A 15,827-nucleotide genomic window follows, 5' to 3' on the forward strand; every position below is an offset into this window, starting at 1 on the left:
TTGGTTTCTAGACTATAGAGATGAGTTCCCCCGGAGAAAAGGACCGCTTTAGATGGTAAACCCTACAGCACCGCATCACGCTGAAGTCCTTCCCTTCCTCAAACCCTGCCCCTTCCAGGTTCCTCCTCGCTCAAATCTCCAGGAATTTCCTGACCCAGATATGGCAACCCAAGCAGACCCCTACCCAATTGGGGACTGAAGAAGAAGAAGAAGAAGAAGAAGAAGAAGAAGAAGAAGAAGAAGAAGAACAACAACAACAACAACAACAACAACAACAACAAGAACAACAAGAACAAGAACAACAAGAACAAGAAGAAGAAGAAGAAGAAGAAGAAGAAGAAGAAGAAGAAGAAGAAGAAGAAGAAGAAGAAGAAGAAGAAGAAGAGCTGGATTCAAAGGGGCTTACAAACTCCTTTCCCTTCCCCCTTCACAACAAACACCCTGTTGAGGGTGAAGAGAGCTCTGAAGAACTGCGACTAGCCCAAGGTCACCCAGCCGGCATGTGTTGGAGTGCACAAGCTAATCTAGTTCACCAGATAAGCTTCCACAGTGGCAGAGCAGGAATCAAACCTGGTTCTCCAGATTAGAGTGCACCTGCTCTTAACCACTATACCACGCTGGCTCTCGTTTGACCCTGAGCACATAGAGATTGAGGACTACAGGTGTAAACTCTCCATGCTGAGTCTGCAGGAACAAGGAGGAGATTACAGTAACGTACAGTCAGGTAGGCAAGGGTTATGCTGCGACTCAGCAGGAAAAGCCGGATGTCAGTCTGTTGTGCAGACTGCATGTGGTATAAGCTAAAGGCGTTGCTCTGGATTGCAAAAGGTTATCTGTCGATTCAACCAATGAAACCGCGATCACGGGGAATTCACCTGCCTGCCTTTTCCTCCCTGTGTCCTGAGCTCCTTCCTGTACCATTTTGCAATGTTCCCGTGATGCCCCCGGGGCAACCCTCCAGGGCAGAGTAAGGAGAGGCTATTTAACCTGGCGTGGGCAGGTTTGCACTAGTTTTATCAGATTGTTCTCAACCGGCTGCTGCGCTGAACACAAAGGGAGCTGGCAAGGGCTGGGTGGCACCGGGACTGTCTTCAGCCTGCCCTTTACCTCAGGAGACACGGGCATCAGGTGGAACAGGCAGCAATCCCGAGGAATTTCCCCTGGGACAGCTTCAATTGATCCCAGTGGGAGGGAAAACTAACAACGCCCTGGGGTGTTGCTCTTGCAGTCAGCTCTGCTCCGGAGAGTTACACAGACCGGGTGCACCTGAGGGTCAGGCTAAGCAAAGAGTGTCGGCAACCGCGGGATGGCAGACAGGCAGGAACAACGCACGCATGCGTTTGTGGCTATTTCTGTGCCATTTTCCGCCCCACAGTTGGGCCTTATAACAGCTTAGAAAAGTCATTCTCCCCTCCTCTTACACCACCAGTCCTGTGAGGTAGGCCAGGCTGAAAGTAGGGGGTGGGCCCAAAGCCACCTGGTGAGCTTCCACGGCAGAAACAAAAATTCAAACTCTTTTCCCTCAAGGTCTTGACCCATCACTCTATCCACTACACCAGCCTAACCCACAAGTGGACAGTCTTAAGAACATTTTCTTGGGAGGAAGTCTCAGCTGAGTGGGTTTCTCAGTAGACCTACTTTCTAATCCTGTGTTCCAATTCCTCCTCAGCCATAAAGCTCACTGCCTTTTGTGTCGGATACCTTTCCATCTAAACTACCTTGCAGGTTTGTTGTGTAGAGAAAAGGTGGGGGGGGGGGGTGCCCCAATTTTTTTGGAGGAAGTGTAGGAGACAAACAGGATAGATTAGTAGAGCTGAGCCAGAACTTTCAGCACACAAAAAAAGACTTCAGAGAAGAAGAAGAAGAAGAAGAAGAAGAAGAAGAAGAAGAAGAAGAAGAAGAAGAAGAAGAAGAAGAAGAAGAAGAAGAAGAAGAAGAAGAAGAAGAAGAAGAAGAAGAAGAAGAAGAAGAAGAAGAAGAAGAAGAAGAAGAAGAAGAAGAAGAAGAAGAAGAAGAAGAAGAAGAGTTTGGATTTATATCCCCCCTTTCTCTCATGTAGGAGACTCAAAGGGGCTTACAATCTCCTTGCCCTTCCCCACTCACAACAAACACCCTGTGAGGCGGGTGGGGCTGAGAGAGCTCCGCAAAGCTGTGACTAGCCCAAGGTCACCCAGCTGGCATGTGTGGGAGTGCACAGGCTAATCTGAATTCCCCAGATAAGCCTCCACAACTCAAGCGGCAGAGCTGGGAATCAAACCTGGTTCCTCCAGATCAGACTGCACCTGCTCTAAGCCACTGCTCTTAGCCACTACGCCACTGCTGCTCCCAAATTGTCTTAAAAGCCCAAATTGTCTTAAAAACAATTATTTGATGTCTTAAAAACCCCTTTCCAAGCCTCAACTGGTGATTCACAGAAATTTTAAATTTATTTTTCTTCTTCTTTTGGCTGGCCACATGATTCTTGATTAACTACATCATGCCAGCAAGAAATAGACCTCTACATGGTCTAACTGACCTGGAATTGTGTAGCTGGTATGAAAATATCACACTGCCACAAAGTTGAGTCAGAGTGAAAGCAATCTTTCTTGGAAATCTTATTCAGCCTCCCCTGTGGCTGAGATTTCACTGGGTACTGCTCACATTTGACACTCACAACTATCAGGGAAGGAAGGAAGGAAGGAAGGAAGGAAGGAAGGAAGGAAGGAAGGAAGGAAGGAAGGAAGGAAGGAAGGAAGGAAGGAAGGAAGGAAGGAAGGACGAACGAACGAACGAACGAACGAACGAACGAACGACAAACGTACGACAAACAAACGACAAACAAACGAACGAACGAACAAACAAACAGATGATGTGATGTATTTGACCATGAAAGAGAATATGTATCCATAACATACTTTTACCAACAAACAAGTTGGCACATACAAAAGCGGATTACCTGTGCGGGCAACGCTCCTGATTGTACCTGCAAGAATAGACCAGGTCTTGAATGCCCCCCGGGCATTGCTCATTGTTGGAAAAGTTGACCGGCGGGACCTGAGACATGATATTCATGTAGTGAAAACGGTACCATTCCCGGATGGCATCCACTCCTGATAGATATACTTTCCTGTAGCATTCTCCACCTGTTTCATTGCACTGGGGTGGGGGGTGGGGGGAGGGAAAGAAGAGAAATAGTACATGACTGTACTACAAAATTGGGTCAAAATCCCCAGTTCACATGAACCCCCAGTTTGCACGTAGATAAAACTCTGGTTAAAAACAGTCTTGATACATAGCTATATTGAGATCCTTTTTGCATGTTGCTCGGGCCGGCAGGAAGCAGTTCTTACGCCCCCCTCAGCAAAACATCACATTTAATACATGAAATCATCTCCATGTTCCATTTTTTTGGCAGCATTTTATCAGTGTTCACATGCGTCAAGCAGAGGAGGAAGAAAATGGTAAGATCTTACTAAAGATTGTGGCAAACTGCACATAATATAGTTTTGGAACCGCCAGAATGTTCCCACTTACGCTGGGGTTACGGAAAAGCAGAACGGTGAAGGTAGAAATTTCGAAACAGCAAAAGAATCGTACTACAGATCTCTGTGCAACCCTGTGTGGAACAGACTGTACCACTTCGCGCTGCTTCCTGTTTTGAATGCTCCTCCACTAAAAACAACAACTCACAAACAAAAAACGAGCCCAGTTATGGGAAGAGTTCTGTCGTAGTTGTCTGTTGCCTGTGCTAGTTTTCTGCTTGCAGGGAGATTTGTCTTTCTTTCGGGAAGCATTCCTAGACGAGCTTTCTACCTAAATGATGCACCAGTATCGTTCATTCTGTATCAGCGTTTCAGAGCTCAGGCACTGCACCGTGTTCATTTCAGATTTAATCTCAGACAGTATTTCAGCAATAGCTTGACAGAACTCTGCTCATTTTCACCTAGCGATTCCGCTCTTTATCTGAGACCAGATTTTTTTTTAAGAATGAGAAAAAGGAATAGAGACCATCTGCACTAAATTGGATGCTAAAATAATGGTGAATGGTGAAATGTCTGAAAAATGTGAGATACAAAGTGGAACCAGACAAGAATGCCCTCTTTCATCATTGCTTTTAAAAGATATTCAACAGAAATATAAGAAGTTATGACCAAATAAGGGGACTGGAATTAGGTAAACCATCTTTGAGGGCTTTTGCAGATGATGTGGTGATTATATTGGAAGAGCCAATCCCAAAATTTGGAAAGACCTTCAAGTATAATAAAAGAGTTTGGGGATCTGGTGTGGTTGAAACGGAACAAAACAAACTCCAAAATATTAGCTCAAAATATGGATCAGAAATCGCAAATGAGATTAACTCAGGTCTCTGGATTTATGATGGTAAAAAAAGAAAAAATATTTGGGAGTGCGGTTGACCAACAAGATTTGGCTGTCTTACCAAAATAACAATGTTAAAGTGTAGAATGGTGTGAAGAGGGATTGATTGAGATGGAACAGAATGAATGTATCTCTTCTGGGGAGAATATTAGTGACAAAAATGAATGTGTTGCGAAGAACGCCTCTCCCCTGTGCCGCTACCAGAGTCTAGTGACTTCTCTAGTTTTATATTTTTATACCTCTATTATACTTTTATGGTACCTTAATTGTGCAGATACTTTTAGAATTGTTTTGTTAAGAGTTTTAAATTTTGCTGGTGATTGACAGTTATAAATTATCCTATCCTCTTCTATTCTATTCATATCTGAAGCAAGACTCCCTTCTACCAGATCATTTCAAAAGACGAAACCTGGTCATCTTTTAAAAGGTTTTGGAAGAGAGTCAGGATGGTACAGTGGATTCAGATCCTTTCTCAGCCACAAAGTGTGTGCAAACAATTTCACATTATATTGTCGAAGGCTTTCACGGCCGGATTCAACTGGTTGTGGTGGGTTTTCTGGGCTGTGTGGCCGTGGTCTGGTAGTCACTTCCCTCTGTGATACACCTCTGAAGATGCCAACCACAGATGCAGGCGAAAGGAACAAGATCTACCAGATTTCACATTAACTTCTTATTAATTTAAAATAACTGTAAGAGACAGCAGGATTGTTATTCCCATAATACTGAGGATGGGAGTGAGGGTAAAAGAGAATGGCTTAGCCTAAGTCTGCTTGGGAGCCCTGTGGTGCAGAATGTACTGCAGTCAAAGCTCTGCTCACAACCCGAGTTCGATCCCAACAGAAGTCAAGTTCAGTTGGCCAGCTCAAAGTTGACTAAGCTTTTAATTCTTTCAAGGTTGGTAAAATGAGTACCCAGCTTGCTAGGAGTAAAATGTAGGGAACTGGGGACGGCAACGGCTTCAACATAGCCTGCCTAGTAAATGTCATGATGTGATGTCATCCCATGGGTCAGTATTGACCCAGTGCTGTCGTAGGGGACCATCTTTACCTTTGAAAACCACTTAGCAAGTTCAAAGGTCAGGCTCTACGATGCTACGATTCATTTAATCTTTAGTACAGTATGTAGACTTCCAAAATGTTCAACTTACCAATCGAAAACCCACTTTCTCCTTCTCCTTCCCCAGCTTCAGGAGTCCAAAGCTCTCATTTAGGCGGAAGCTGGAACTGTTGACTTTGATTGACCTATTGCTCAGCCAATCATCTGTCTTCCAGTTCTCTTCCAGCACACTCTCTGGCATGGGGAAGCCGTACACTTCGTGGAAAGTCCTCCTTGTTAGATTATCCAACTCAGCCATGTTTTTCCGAACAGCGTCGACCCTGGGAAGTGGCAGAAATGGCAAAGGGTTTTGAGTACCGGAAAAAAGTCTTTGTATTGGAATGGCTTCCCAGTAACAATCGGATCCTTGCATAGATGTGATTATGTATAAGATGAGCCCAGGAAGCAGAAAGTACAGGAAGCAGCAGCAGCAGCAGCAGCAGCAGCAGCAGCAGCAGCAGCAGCAGCAGCAGCAGCTGAAGAAGAAGAGGAGGAGGAGGAGGAGGAGGAGGAGGAGTTTGGATTTATAACCCCCTTTTCTCTCCTGTAAGGAGACTCAAAGGGGCTTACAAACTCCTTTCCCTTCCCTCCCTCACAACAAACACCCTGTGAGGTGGGCGGGTTTGAGAGAGCTCCGAAGAACTGTGACTAGCCCAAGGTCACCCAGCTGGCGTGTGTTGGAGTGCACAGGCTAATCTGAATTCCCCAGATAAGCCTCCACAGCTCAAGCGGCAGAGTGGGAGAATCAAACCCGGTTCCTCCAGATTAGAGTACACCTGCTCTTAACCACTACGCCACTGCTGCTCTTTTGCTAATTCTCACTTTGTTGATTTCTTTGAGGACATTTTGACACCATAGTTTCACCTTGAACTGAGTCATGCCAGAACCTGAAATATTCAGATAAAAATGGAGTGTTCACAAAACTCATTCCTGTATGTATTCCCTTCATCCTTTCTGAGCAGGGCCAACGTATACATCTATCCTGGCATTCCAGGTGTTCCCTTACTCAGTTCTTGAACTGTTTCCAAGTCCTTTCAACCCGAAAAGGAATTCCCGGCCGCCAAGCAAAGCCCTGCCCCATTTCATCTACCTACCTGTAAGGATTCAGGTTGCAAATGGTGATGGCCGGAAACATCTTCGGTTGTGAGTGAACGGATATGGTCATGATGACGGGGTAGCTCCAGTATTCGTTGAAGATGAGCGCAAACTGCCAGTACAGCATGGCGAAGCTGACGAGGAAGAGGAGAGCCCAGAAGGCCGTCTTCATCTTGTTGCGGGTCGAGCAGACGAGACGGATGGTGCCATGGACGGTGGTGTTCAAACAAAAGAACTCGAAGAGGTCTTTGAAGGAGCTGTAGAACTCAATCAGGGCCTCCTCTCGCTCCCCTTTTTCTTCCTGCTTTTTTTCTTTCACCGCCTCTTGGTCCATTCTCGATCCCTGAAAAGAGATTTCGGGATGTTCTGATTGAGGATACGTTTACACAGTTGACACCTGTTGTATACCCAGGAATGTCAGAGCGAACTTGCTGAATAAGACCAAGGTTCACTGATTCATCTAGTCCAGCGTTCTGTGATTGGTCAGGTGCTCTGGGAGCCAGACATTCATACAGAGGTGTACAGCTTATACTATACACTATAGGCCCTATAGGGCCATGGTGGCGAACCTTTGGCACTCCAGATGTTATGGACTACAATTCCCATCAGCCCCTTCCAGCATGGCCAATTGGCCATGCTGGAAGGGGCTGATGGGAATTGTAGTCCATAACATCTGGAGTGCCAAAGGTTCACCATTGGTTAACTATAGGACATTTTTACATGATACCCTCAAAAGCATAAAGTCTTTTTTTTTGTCACGGGGGTGCGGTGCCCCCTCATTACGACCCCATTAATAGCCATGCCGCCATTTTTCAAGACGCCACGAACCTTTACCTCACTTTTGGCTGCACAGAGCCCCTAGGGGATGGGGCGGTATAAAATGTAAACAATAAATAAATAAATAAATAAATAAATAAATTCAGTTTGAATTAATATATAACTGCTTTTAGATACTATTTATATTGTAGTTTTATTGTGACTCGATGTTGTGACTAGGTTTTCATTTGCATTTGTAAGCTGCCGTGAGCCCAATTTCGGCCAGGAATTGGGCAGGATGTAAGTAGAATGAATGAATGGATGGATGGATGGATGGGTGGGTGGGTGGGTGGGTGGGTGGGTGAACGAACGAACGAACGAACGAACGAACGAACGAACGGACGGACGGACGGACGGACGGACGGACGGACGGACGGACGGGCGGGCGGGCGGGCGGGCGGGCGGGCGGGCGGGCGGGCGGGCGGGCGGGCGGATGGGTGGGTGGGTGGGTGGGTGAGTGAGTGAATGAATGAATGAATGAATGAATAGGCTCAGGTTGCCTTATAATGGTTTGGGGTGCTGTGGGATGAAGGTGCCCCTGCTTTTGAGGATATCCCAGTTTTGCTGACTTCTGGATAAAGGCTTAGCTGTCAAAGTGGTTCTTGGAGCAAATTATAGGATGGGGAAACTCTTGGTGTATCAGGACTCACAGGATCTAACCGTTTTGTTGTTCAGGCAAATCAGGAAAAAAAAATGATTAGGCAACGACGCATCACAGGGTTCTGTGGGAGGGAGAGGAGTCTAGTGATGCCCAGAGGAGGAGGCAGATTTGTCAGGAGGAAGAAATTGAAACCGGAACGGGAATTTTCAAACTGAATCAGCCAGCTTTTGAAATTTCGTCTCATTCTTAGAAAACCCTGAACTTTAGGCCAAAAACTGAATCAGAATGACCAATCATTACCAGAGCGCTTTCATGACAAATGCATTAGATTACTCTTGGCCTCCTCCTGCCTATCCAGAAATAGCAACTCTTGCACACTTGGTCCAAAGGTAAGACATTGGTCCAATATCACCGAAAGGAGGAGTGACAACGGCTGATTCACGCAAGATGTCACATCCTGAAGGATCTCGGTTGCCCAGGATTTCAACACGTCTGAATCACGATCCAGTTTTTACGACAGAGAAATCCAGCAGGTTGCACGATATGATAAGCGGGGATGGATTCTGGCAAGCTGCTTTCATTGGTTTATCATTTTGATATGGTGGATACATAGGCGTACAGAAAAAGAGAGTGGATGCTAAGGAGGGCTTCTTCACAAAAACTCAGCATGACAGGGGCAGGAGGAGCTTCATGCTCGAAATGGCAGGCTCTGAAATGTGCAATGTGTATAAGGTGAAAAAGATCAAAGACTGAACTGGACGTTGTGGGTTTTTTTGGGTTGTATGGCCGTGGTTTGGTAGTTTCTCCTACTAACGTTAGATCCGGGCGAAACGTTAGGAGCAAAAGCTACCAGGCCACAGCTGCAACACCCAGTTGATTTCACCTATGAATGCCTTTGGCAATACACCAAGTCTGAACCTTCAACTGGAAGACAACAGCTAGCCCAGGGGTCTGCAACCTGCAGCTCTCCAGATGTTCATGGACTCCAGATGTTCATGGACCAATTGGCCATGCTGGCAGGGGCTGATGGGATTTGTAGTCCATGAACATCTGGAGAGCTGCAGGTTGCAGACCCCTGAGCTAGCCTGAGCATCTGCTACAAAAGCTGATTATGAGCTTACCATTTGGCAACTTAGAATGAACAGGGTTTTGCAGATGAAAAGTGTTGGGGCCACATCACAAATCAGGACCAGCAGTAGCTAAGCTTTGGTACCTTCCTCCTCACATCAACAGGATGTTGGCCCATTTCGCACGGACGTTTTAAAAACGTTTTGAGGCAGGAAATAAAATGTTTCCTCCGTGGAATTCTGCATTGTTTCTACCCCAATAGGTTTTATTTGCAGCCTCGAAACATTTTAAATGAATGCATTTTTAAAATTATTCTTTAGTTGAAGTGTTTTCAAAATAGATTCATTTTCCTGTGTGGTCCCTTCAAGACGTTTTTCAAATGTCTCGGCCTTCCCTTCTCCTCATTGGTTCCATTTTCTCAGCTCTCTCCTTGCCCCTTGCCTTGTTTTCCTCTAGGGTTTCGTTGATATTCAGAGGACTGCCGTTGAATATGGAGGTTCCTTTCAGTCACTATGGGTAACTGAAAGAAGCCTCAAAGGTTGAGCTGAATTGCTGTGAAAACTATAAAGTCTCTAACAAGACAATTGTATTTACTTTATGGTGTACACAATGAGTTAGTTAAAAACACACGGCCTGGAATACAGATTACATAATAAAAAAGGATCAGTATAAACTGTTGCAAAGATCTCAAACAAAGTTGATGATACACTCATTGTAAATTACCAGTACAAGGCCATATGCATTTCAGCTTAATTGGGCTTTCCTCAGTGGTCATAAATACAAAGCACAACTATTAAAGACACATCTGGAAATACAACGTACACATCTGGAAATACAATTTACGAGCTAATTTTTAATCTGAAAATACAAACCCTTAAGAGGAGGAAGGAAAAAAGACAACCTAATTAACATATTATTACTATAATAAGTTTTTGAAAAATCAATCAATATAAGACTGTACATGCCTTATATCTTGTGTGAACTCGAATACAGGGCCACAGGCCGAAATGTGTATGATCCCGTATTGGTCATTTATGATGAGTGTATCATCATTTTTATGAGATCTTTGCAACAGTTTATATTGATTTTTTAAATATATATGTAGCCTGCATTCCAAGCCCTGTGTTTTTAGCAAACTTACTGTACACACCATATAATAAATATAATTATTTTGTTACAGATTTACTTTTCTGGTTGAGGTTTTTTAAGGCTGAGGGGACTGAAGGGGAGTTAGAATCTTCTACATGCAAAGAAAATATTCTACTACATTAACATTTACATTCAACATTCTACTTACTTGTATTCCAATTTTATGTCCTGACCTGAACCCACAATGACAAAAGTCAGCACTGTTTCACAGAGGCACATTTTGCTAGCATTCTTTCCCCGCATTTAAGTCTTTCTTCCAACAGCATTGCAAATCCCTACTTACAGTTCTGTTCATTCAATACTGGTTTCCGCTTCAAGAGGGAAGAGATGCAAAATTGTGAAGTGACATAAACTTCCAAGCTACACAAATACCCTCCTCGGGCAATATGAAAGCGTGTGCTATTCTCTGCTACATAGAGAGGGAATGTACTTATAGGGCTCACAGGACATGCTAATATTTTACCCGTGACAAACTGGATAGTTGCTGAATCACTGTTGTATTTCAAACACCACATTGTAGAAATTGCTGCCATTCAGGACTGCAACGTGGTCCTGTCTTGAGTTTAGCAGCGTATGATGTAATAAGAAAGGGTGCTTCCAAACATGTGCAAAGAGGCCTTTCCTGTATTGCATAGCCAGCCAACCTACCCACATTTTAGATTTATGGTCAGATCTTTCAAGGCAGCGGTTACATCTCCCGGGACGTTTGGAGGTTTGACCCACCGGCATGTTTCACTGTAGAAATCACGAGCACGTGATGCTGCTTGTACTGGGTCAGACCACTAGTCCATCCAGTCTGACTGGCATTGAGTCTCCAGGGTCTCAGGCCCAGATGGGTTTTCCCCAGTACTTGCTTCCTGACACCCTTTTAACTGGCAGTCGAACCTGACACCATCTGCATGCAACGGCATGTTATTGACTACTTAACTGCTTAACCCATCCTAGCCCAGCCCTGTCCATAATAAATAGAAACAGCTCTTCCGAAAGTGGGGACATTTGGGAAAGGTGAAGAGAATAACACTCAAACTTGCCGAATCCAAAGCGGTGTAGTCCACCGCCGAACTACAGCCCAGCTCCAAGAATCCTGCACGTAGAAAGCTAGCCTGTAAGGGACAAAACTAGACTTGAACTCAAAGCCCAAACAGAGCTGCCTCCTACTGAGTCACAGCATTGATCTTTCTAGCTTCATATCATCCATGCCAGCTGACAGAGATAGCCAGAGAGTGAAGCTGGACCCGTTTGCATGAGAATCAATCTGGGGTGCTTGGTTCCCCCCTTTTGGACAGAGCAAAAACTCTGCCAGCCCATTATTGGACCTGACTTGCTTTTTGTTATAGTATCCTAGACAACAACTTTGCATTGAGAGATTCTTCCTCTTCCTCCATGAATCTGCTTATAGAAAAGAAGAGGGTGGACTTATACCCCACCTTTCTCTCCTGCAAGGAGACTCAAGGTGGCCTACAAGCTCCTTTCCCTTCCTCTCCCCACGACAGACACTTTGTGAAGCAGGTGGGACTGAGAGAGTTCTGAGAGAACTGTGACTAGCCCAAGGTCACTAAGCAGGAATGTAGGAGTGAGGAAACCCATCTGGTTCACCAGATAAGCCTCTGCCACTCAAGTAGAGGAGTGGGGAATCAAACCCAGTTCTCCAGATTAGAATCCACCTGCACTTAACCACTTCACCACACTGGCTCTCTCTCTAGACTGGAGCCTTTCTATAATTTCTGTGTTTCTGCAGGAGCCTGCATTTATTTATTCCTTTATGTTCCTGTATAAGTAACAGCCCATCCAATTTAAAGCGAAACAAATTATATTAAGGAACAAAAAGACACAAGTCTCCACTCATTGTCTCGGTGTGACCTGTTATGAAAGTATAACTCCTGTTCGCATGCCCGTTCATTTCGCCGAACTAACTGCAATAAAAGGAGGCAGGACATGGCTTATGGGGAACATTCAGCCCTGGACTTCCACACAAAGAACTTTTATATGCAAGCTAACAGTGCAACTGAGCAAATAAATCCACTGAAGATACTAGGCCTCAAAAAGGCACTAGCCAACTTGAAAAGGCATATTAGTCATTTGCAGCCAATCTATGGTCCGAAAGAAATAAGAAGAGCCAATTTCCCTTCCTGGTCACCACCACAGAATTATGACTCGCCATAGGTAACCAGACAAAGTGGGCTATTTGCAAGTCTCTGTTCTGGTCTGTTCACACTGTTCTTTTGTTTAAAATGCCAATCGCAATTTCTGTCCCAATGAGGTTCGGCTTCTTTGAGAGTTTCTCTTCACGGTCAAGTTCATAAGTCTGAACTGTGGCGTATCGCCCAGGGGGACATATGAGGTCAAATGTCCCCAGGCTATGGCTATTTAGCCACATAGAGGGTGGAAATTGCCCCCCCCCCACATGCCCCTCCTCCTTCCCCCCGGGTACATACACTGATTTCAAGACCTGGTGCAAAAAAATGTTTGTCATGGTGGTGGAGGGCAGTGGTGTTGTGCCAACAGGGCAGGGGGGTGCGAAGCCCCGGGCGGAGCAGTGGTGGAGGCATGGCTGGGCCACCGAAGGGGCGTAGTGGGGGCGTTCCGGGGCATGGCGGGGGCGGGCGACACCGCAGCAGGGGCACAGGGAGCGTGGTTTCCCCTTGCTGCACCTCTGGGGGTGGGCTACCACCCATGGGGGGGGGAGGCAAAAACTCAGATTTTGCACCGGGCTACATCTTCCCTAGATACGCCTCTGCTGTGGCTGCAAATCTGTGCAGAATGAAGAGGGTAGAAGGAGTCCCCACGATATGTTGACTGGAAAGATGAATCATGACAAACTAAAGTCAATGCAGCTCATATTGCAGAACTTTTTAATGCATACGACACGGATAAATGATCGTTCAGCTTCTATTTTGTTTGCTTCGATCGTCCGTCATGTGGAATCCGCTTAAAAGCCAAGGGAGGTTTTCTTCTTTTGGTTAAAAACGTTCTTAAAACATAATTGCCTTATGGTATGTGAGGAACATCACAAAGTAAACCTCTGAGGCTGCAGTGTATGCAATTGCCGGCAGCGGGCTGTATGGCGCTTGAACGGCCATGCATACGTGGCATTAACATGGTTGTGCGCTAGAAAAAAAGATGCACTTATGTATGCAAATGTTGTCAAGTTGCAACTGAGGCCCCTTCCGCACATGCAGAATAATGCACTTTCAATCCACTTTCGTAACTGTTTGAAGTGGGTTTTGCTATTCCGCACAGTAAAATCCAGTTGCAAAACGTATTGAAAGTGGATTGAAAGTGCATTATTCTGCATGTGCGGAAGGGGCCCAACTTATGGCACCTCCAGAGAGGGGCTTTCAAGGCAAGTGAAGCAGAGGTGGTTTGCCATGGCCTTCCTCGGCAAATTCTGTCTTGGTGGTCTCCCATCCAAGTAGTGACCCTGCTTAACTGGCTCTATTGAGATATATTGTGCTGTCTTTCTTCCAAAAAAGCAGGGATTCCTCCCCTTACAGGAGGGGCTTAAAGGAGGGGCCTAAAGACTCTGAGGAGGGGCCTAAAGACTGGAAAATGACAACAAGTGGCATGAGCAAAACATTGACAAAACTGCCCTCCCTGGCCAAAAGAAGAGCTAGTGAGGTACAAGAGATGGTGAGAAAGAAGAAAACACTGTCCGTGTTACATTGGGGCAGCCAGAACACATGCAGGAGGGTTCTTTAATGTAATACTGGAAAAGAAAGAGCAGACGTGAACAAGATCATCCGTAGCATTCATACCCCATGATCCTATTATATTTCAATTACACTACCTTTATTGTTAGGGGACTTGTTCGCAGGGACCTCTTCGAAGCCTAAAGAAATTTATTGTCAAAGATGCGAACGACTGAACAGCAACTGATGCAGCATTTAGCTCAGAAAGAAACGCACATTATGCAACCGTCGCTTGAAATCCGGAGTCACGCGGAGCGTGTGTAAGCACATTACTCAGAGGTAGGTCCCACTGAGTCCCGTGGAACTTACATCCAAATTAGTGCGTTTAGGATTGTGGTTGTGATGAGCAGGTGCAGAAACCACCTAATTTTCCAGCATGAGCAACCCCAATGTCAGCGGTGCTTGGGCTCCGTCCCCACATGCAGAATAATGCACTTTCAATCTACGTTCAATGCACTTGGCAGCTGTGCGGAATAGCAAAATCCACTTGCAAACAATTGCGAAAGTGGATTGGAAGTGCATTATTCTGCACGTGCGGAAGGGGCTTTAGAGAGCCAGAGGGACTCCGAAGATTTATTGGGCAAAGATTTTCATGGGAAATCTGCAAATTGTCATCATACAAGCAAGACATCCATCCTCGTGGAATAACACTCTTCTCATCGATACAAGGGAAATATTTTATTTTATATGTCTGTATGAATTCCCAGGTCCTAGCCAAAAAGAGTATATATTACAGAAGAAAAAAGCATGAAGTGACGGGGAGAAACACAGATCTCAGTCCAAAGGGGAAATCAGGTATTCCAAGTCTTGTTGAAATCTTAGGTGCACGTTAGCTATCTGAAGCAGGGTTCTGGAAAGTTTGGGATATGATCTTTTAAGCAAAGCCCCATTCAGTTCAATGGGATTTAGGCATGGTTTATTTTAACTAGGTTCATCAGGGCTATTGCTTTATAAAGAGAGGGGTTTTTTGGGGTGGGGGGTATGGCTGAATGAATAAATCAAAACAGACAAAGAAGACAGAGACAAACAGTGAGGTAGATTTCCCATGCGACCGGGGGAAAGTTTTCTGGACGTTTGAAAACAGTCACCGACACAGAAAGAAATTCTTTATGCTTTCTTAAGAATGCACAAAAGTAGAAAGAGAGGTGACACAAAAGTTCTCTAGCAGTTCAAACCACCCTTCCGTCTTTGGTGCTTCATCTACACATAGAACTGAACGGAATCATTTCAGAAATACTGCAGGTAGACGGGAAATTACCTTTTTTTTCATGTATTTAAAAGCACCCCTCCTTCCAAATAGAAAATTAGAACTGTACCGCTCTCCCTAATTCACTCGGTTTCTACTTTCCAACAAGTGTTTTCTCCCCTCGGGGGAAAGTATGCAAGCTATCCCACCAAAAGCTGTACCGTCTATTCTACTGCATTTACTTAAATCAGTCTATTGAGCCCAAATTATAGCCAAGTGCACAACCCATTCAGCCAAATGTGCTTCACAGAGACTGCAATTATTATTGGTGAATAATTCCAAATATAGCAATTCAGTGGCAGTTTCAGACATTCTGGTACTAAAAGTCAGGAGTGCACGTATTTGAAAGTCACAAGAAAAATCTCTTCCACGGTACCTTCGGAGCCAAGACAGGCTGGATGTCGCGACTATTGAATGCACCTTCTCGCTCGGCCTTAGACCGTCAATGAAGTGTAAAGGTGAGATCCCGAAAGTTTCCGTAACACCCAAGGAGCTGTCCAACCTATTTATATAGACTGAGCCGTTGACTCATGCACCAAAAGGGGCTGGAACTTTTTAACTAAGGCAATGACAGGTTGCTAGTCGAACTTCCAGCCCTTACCAAGAAGATCAGAAGTGAATGAACTGGAAAAGTTAGTTATAGAGAAAACGGGAGTCTTGATAGAACAGAATGGTTCTTTTTTCCCCTTCAGGGCTGCATTTTTAGAATATG

The 15,827-nt window shown here is 45.0% G+C and overlaps 1 protein-coding gene across 1 annotated transcript in view; it reads right to left on the reverse strand.

Moving 5' to 3' along the window:
* The window catches only part of SCNN1D (sodium channel epithelial 1 subunit delta), a 47,352-nt gene that overhangs the window by 14,421 nt on the left and 17,104 nt on the right, over positions 1-15,827 (reverse strand). The window contains exons 2-4 of the mRNA XM_048518638.1: positions 6,546-6,889; positions 5,504-5,732; positions 2,936-3,135 (exon numbers count right to left, since the gene is read on the reverse strand). Of these exons, the coding sequence (XP_048374595.1) occupies positions 2,936-3,135; positions 5,504-5,732; positions 6,546-6,880 (764 nt within the window). The 5' untranslated portion in view covers positions 6,881-6,889. The remainder of the gene's footprint in view (positions 1-2,935; positions 3,136-5,503; positions 5,733-6,545; positions 6,890-15,827) is intronic.

The sequence above is a fragment of the Sphaerodactylus townsendi genome, linkage group LG16 (assembly GCF_021028975.2).
Source record: "Sphaerodactylus townsendi isolate TG3544 linkage group LG16, MPM_Stown_v2.3, whole genome shotgun sequence".
Classification (NCBI taxonomy): domain Eukaryota; kingdom Metazoa; phylum Chordata; class Lepidosauria; order Squamata; family Sphaerodactylidae; genus Sphaerodactylus; species Sphaerodactylus townsendi.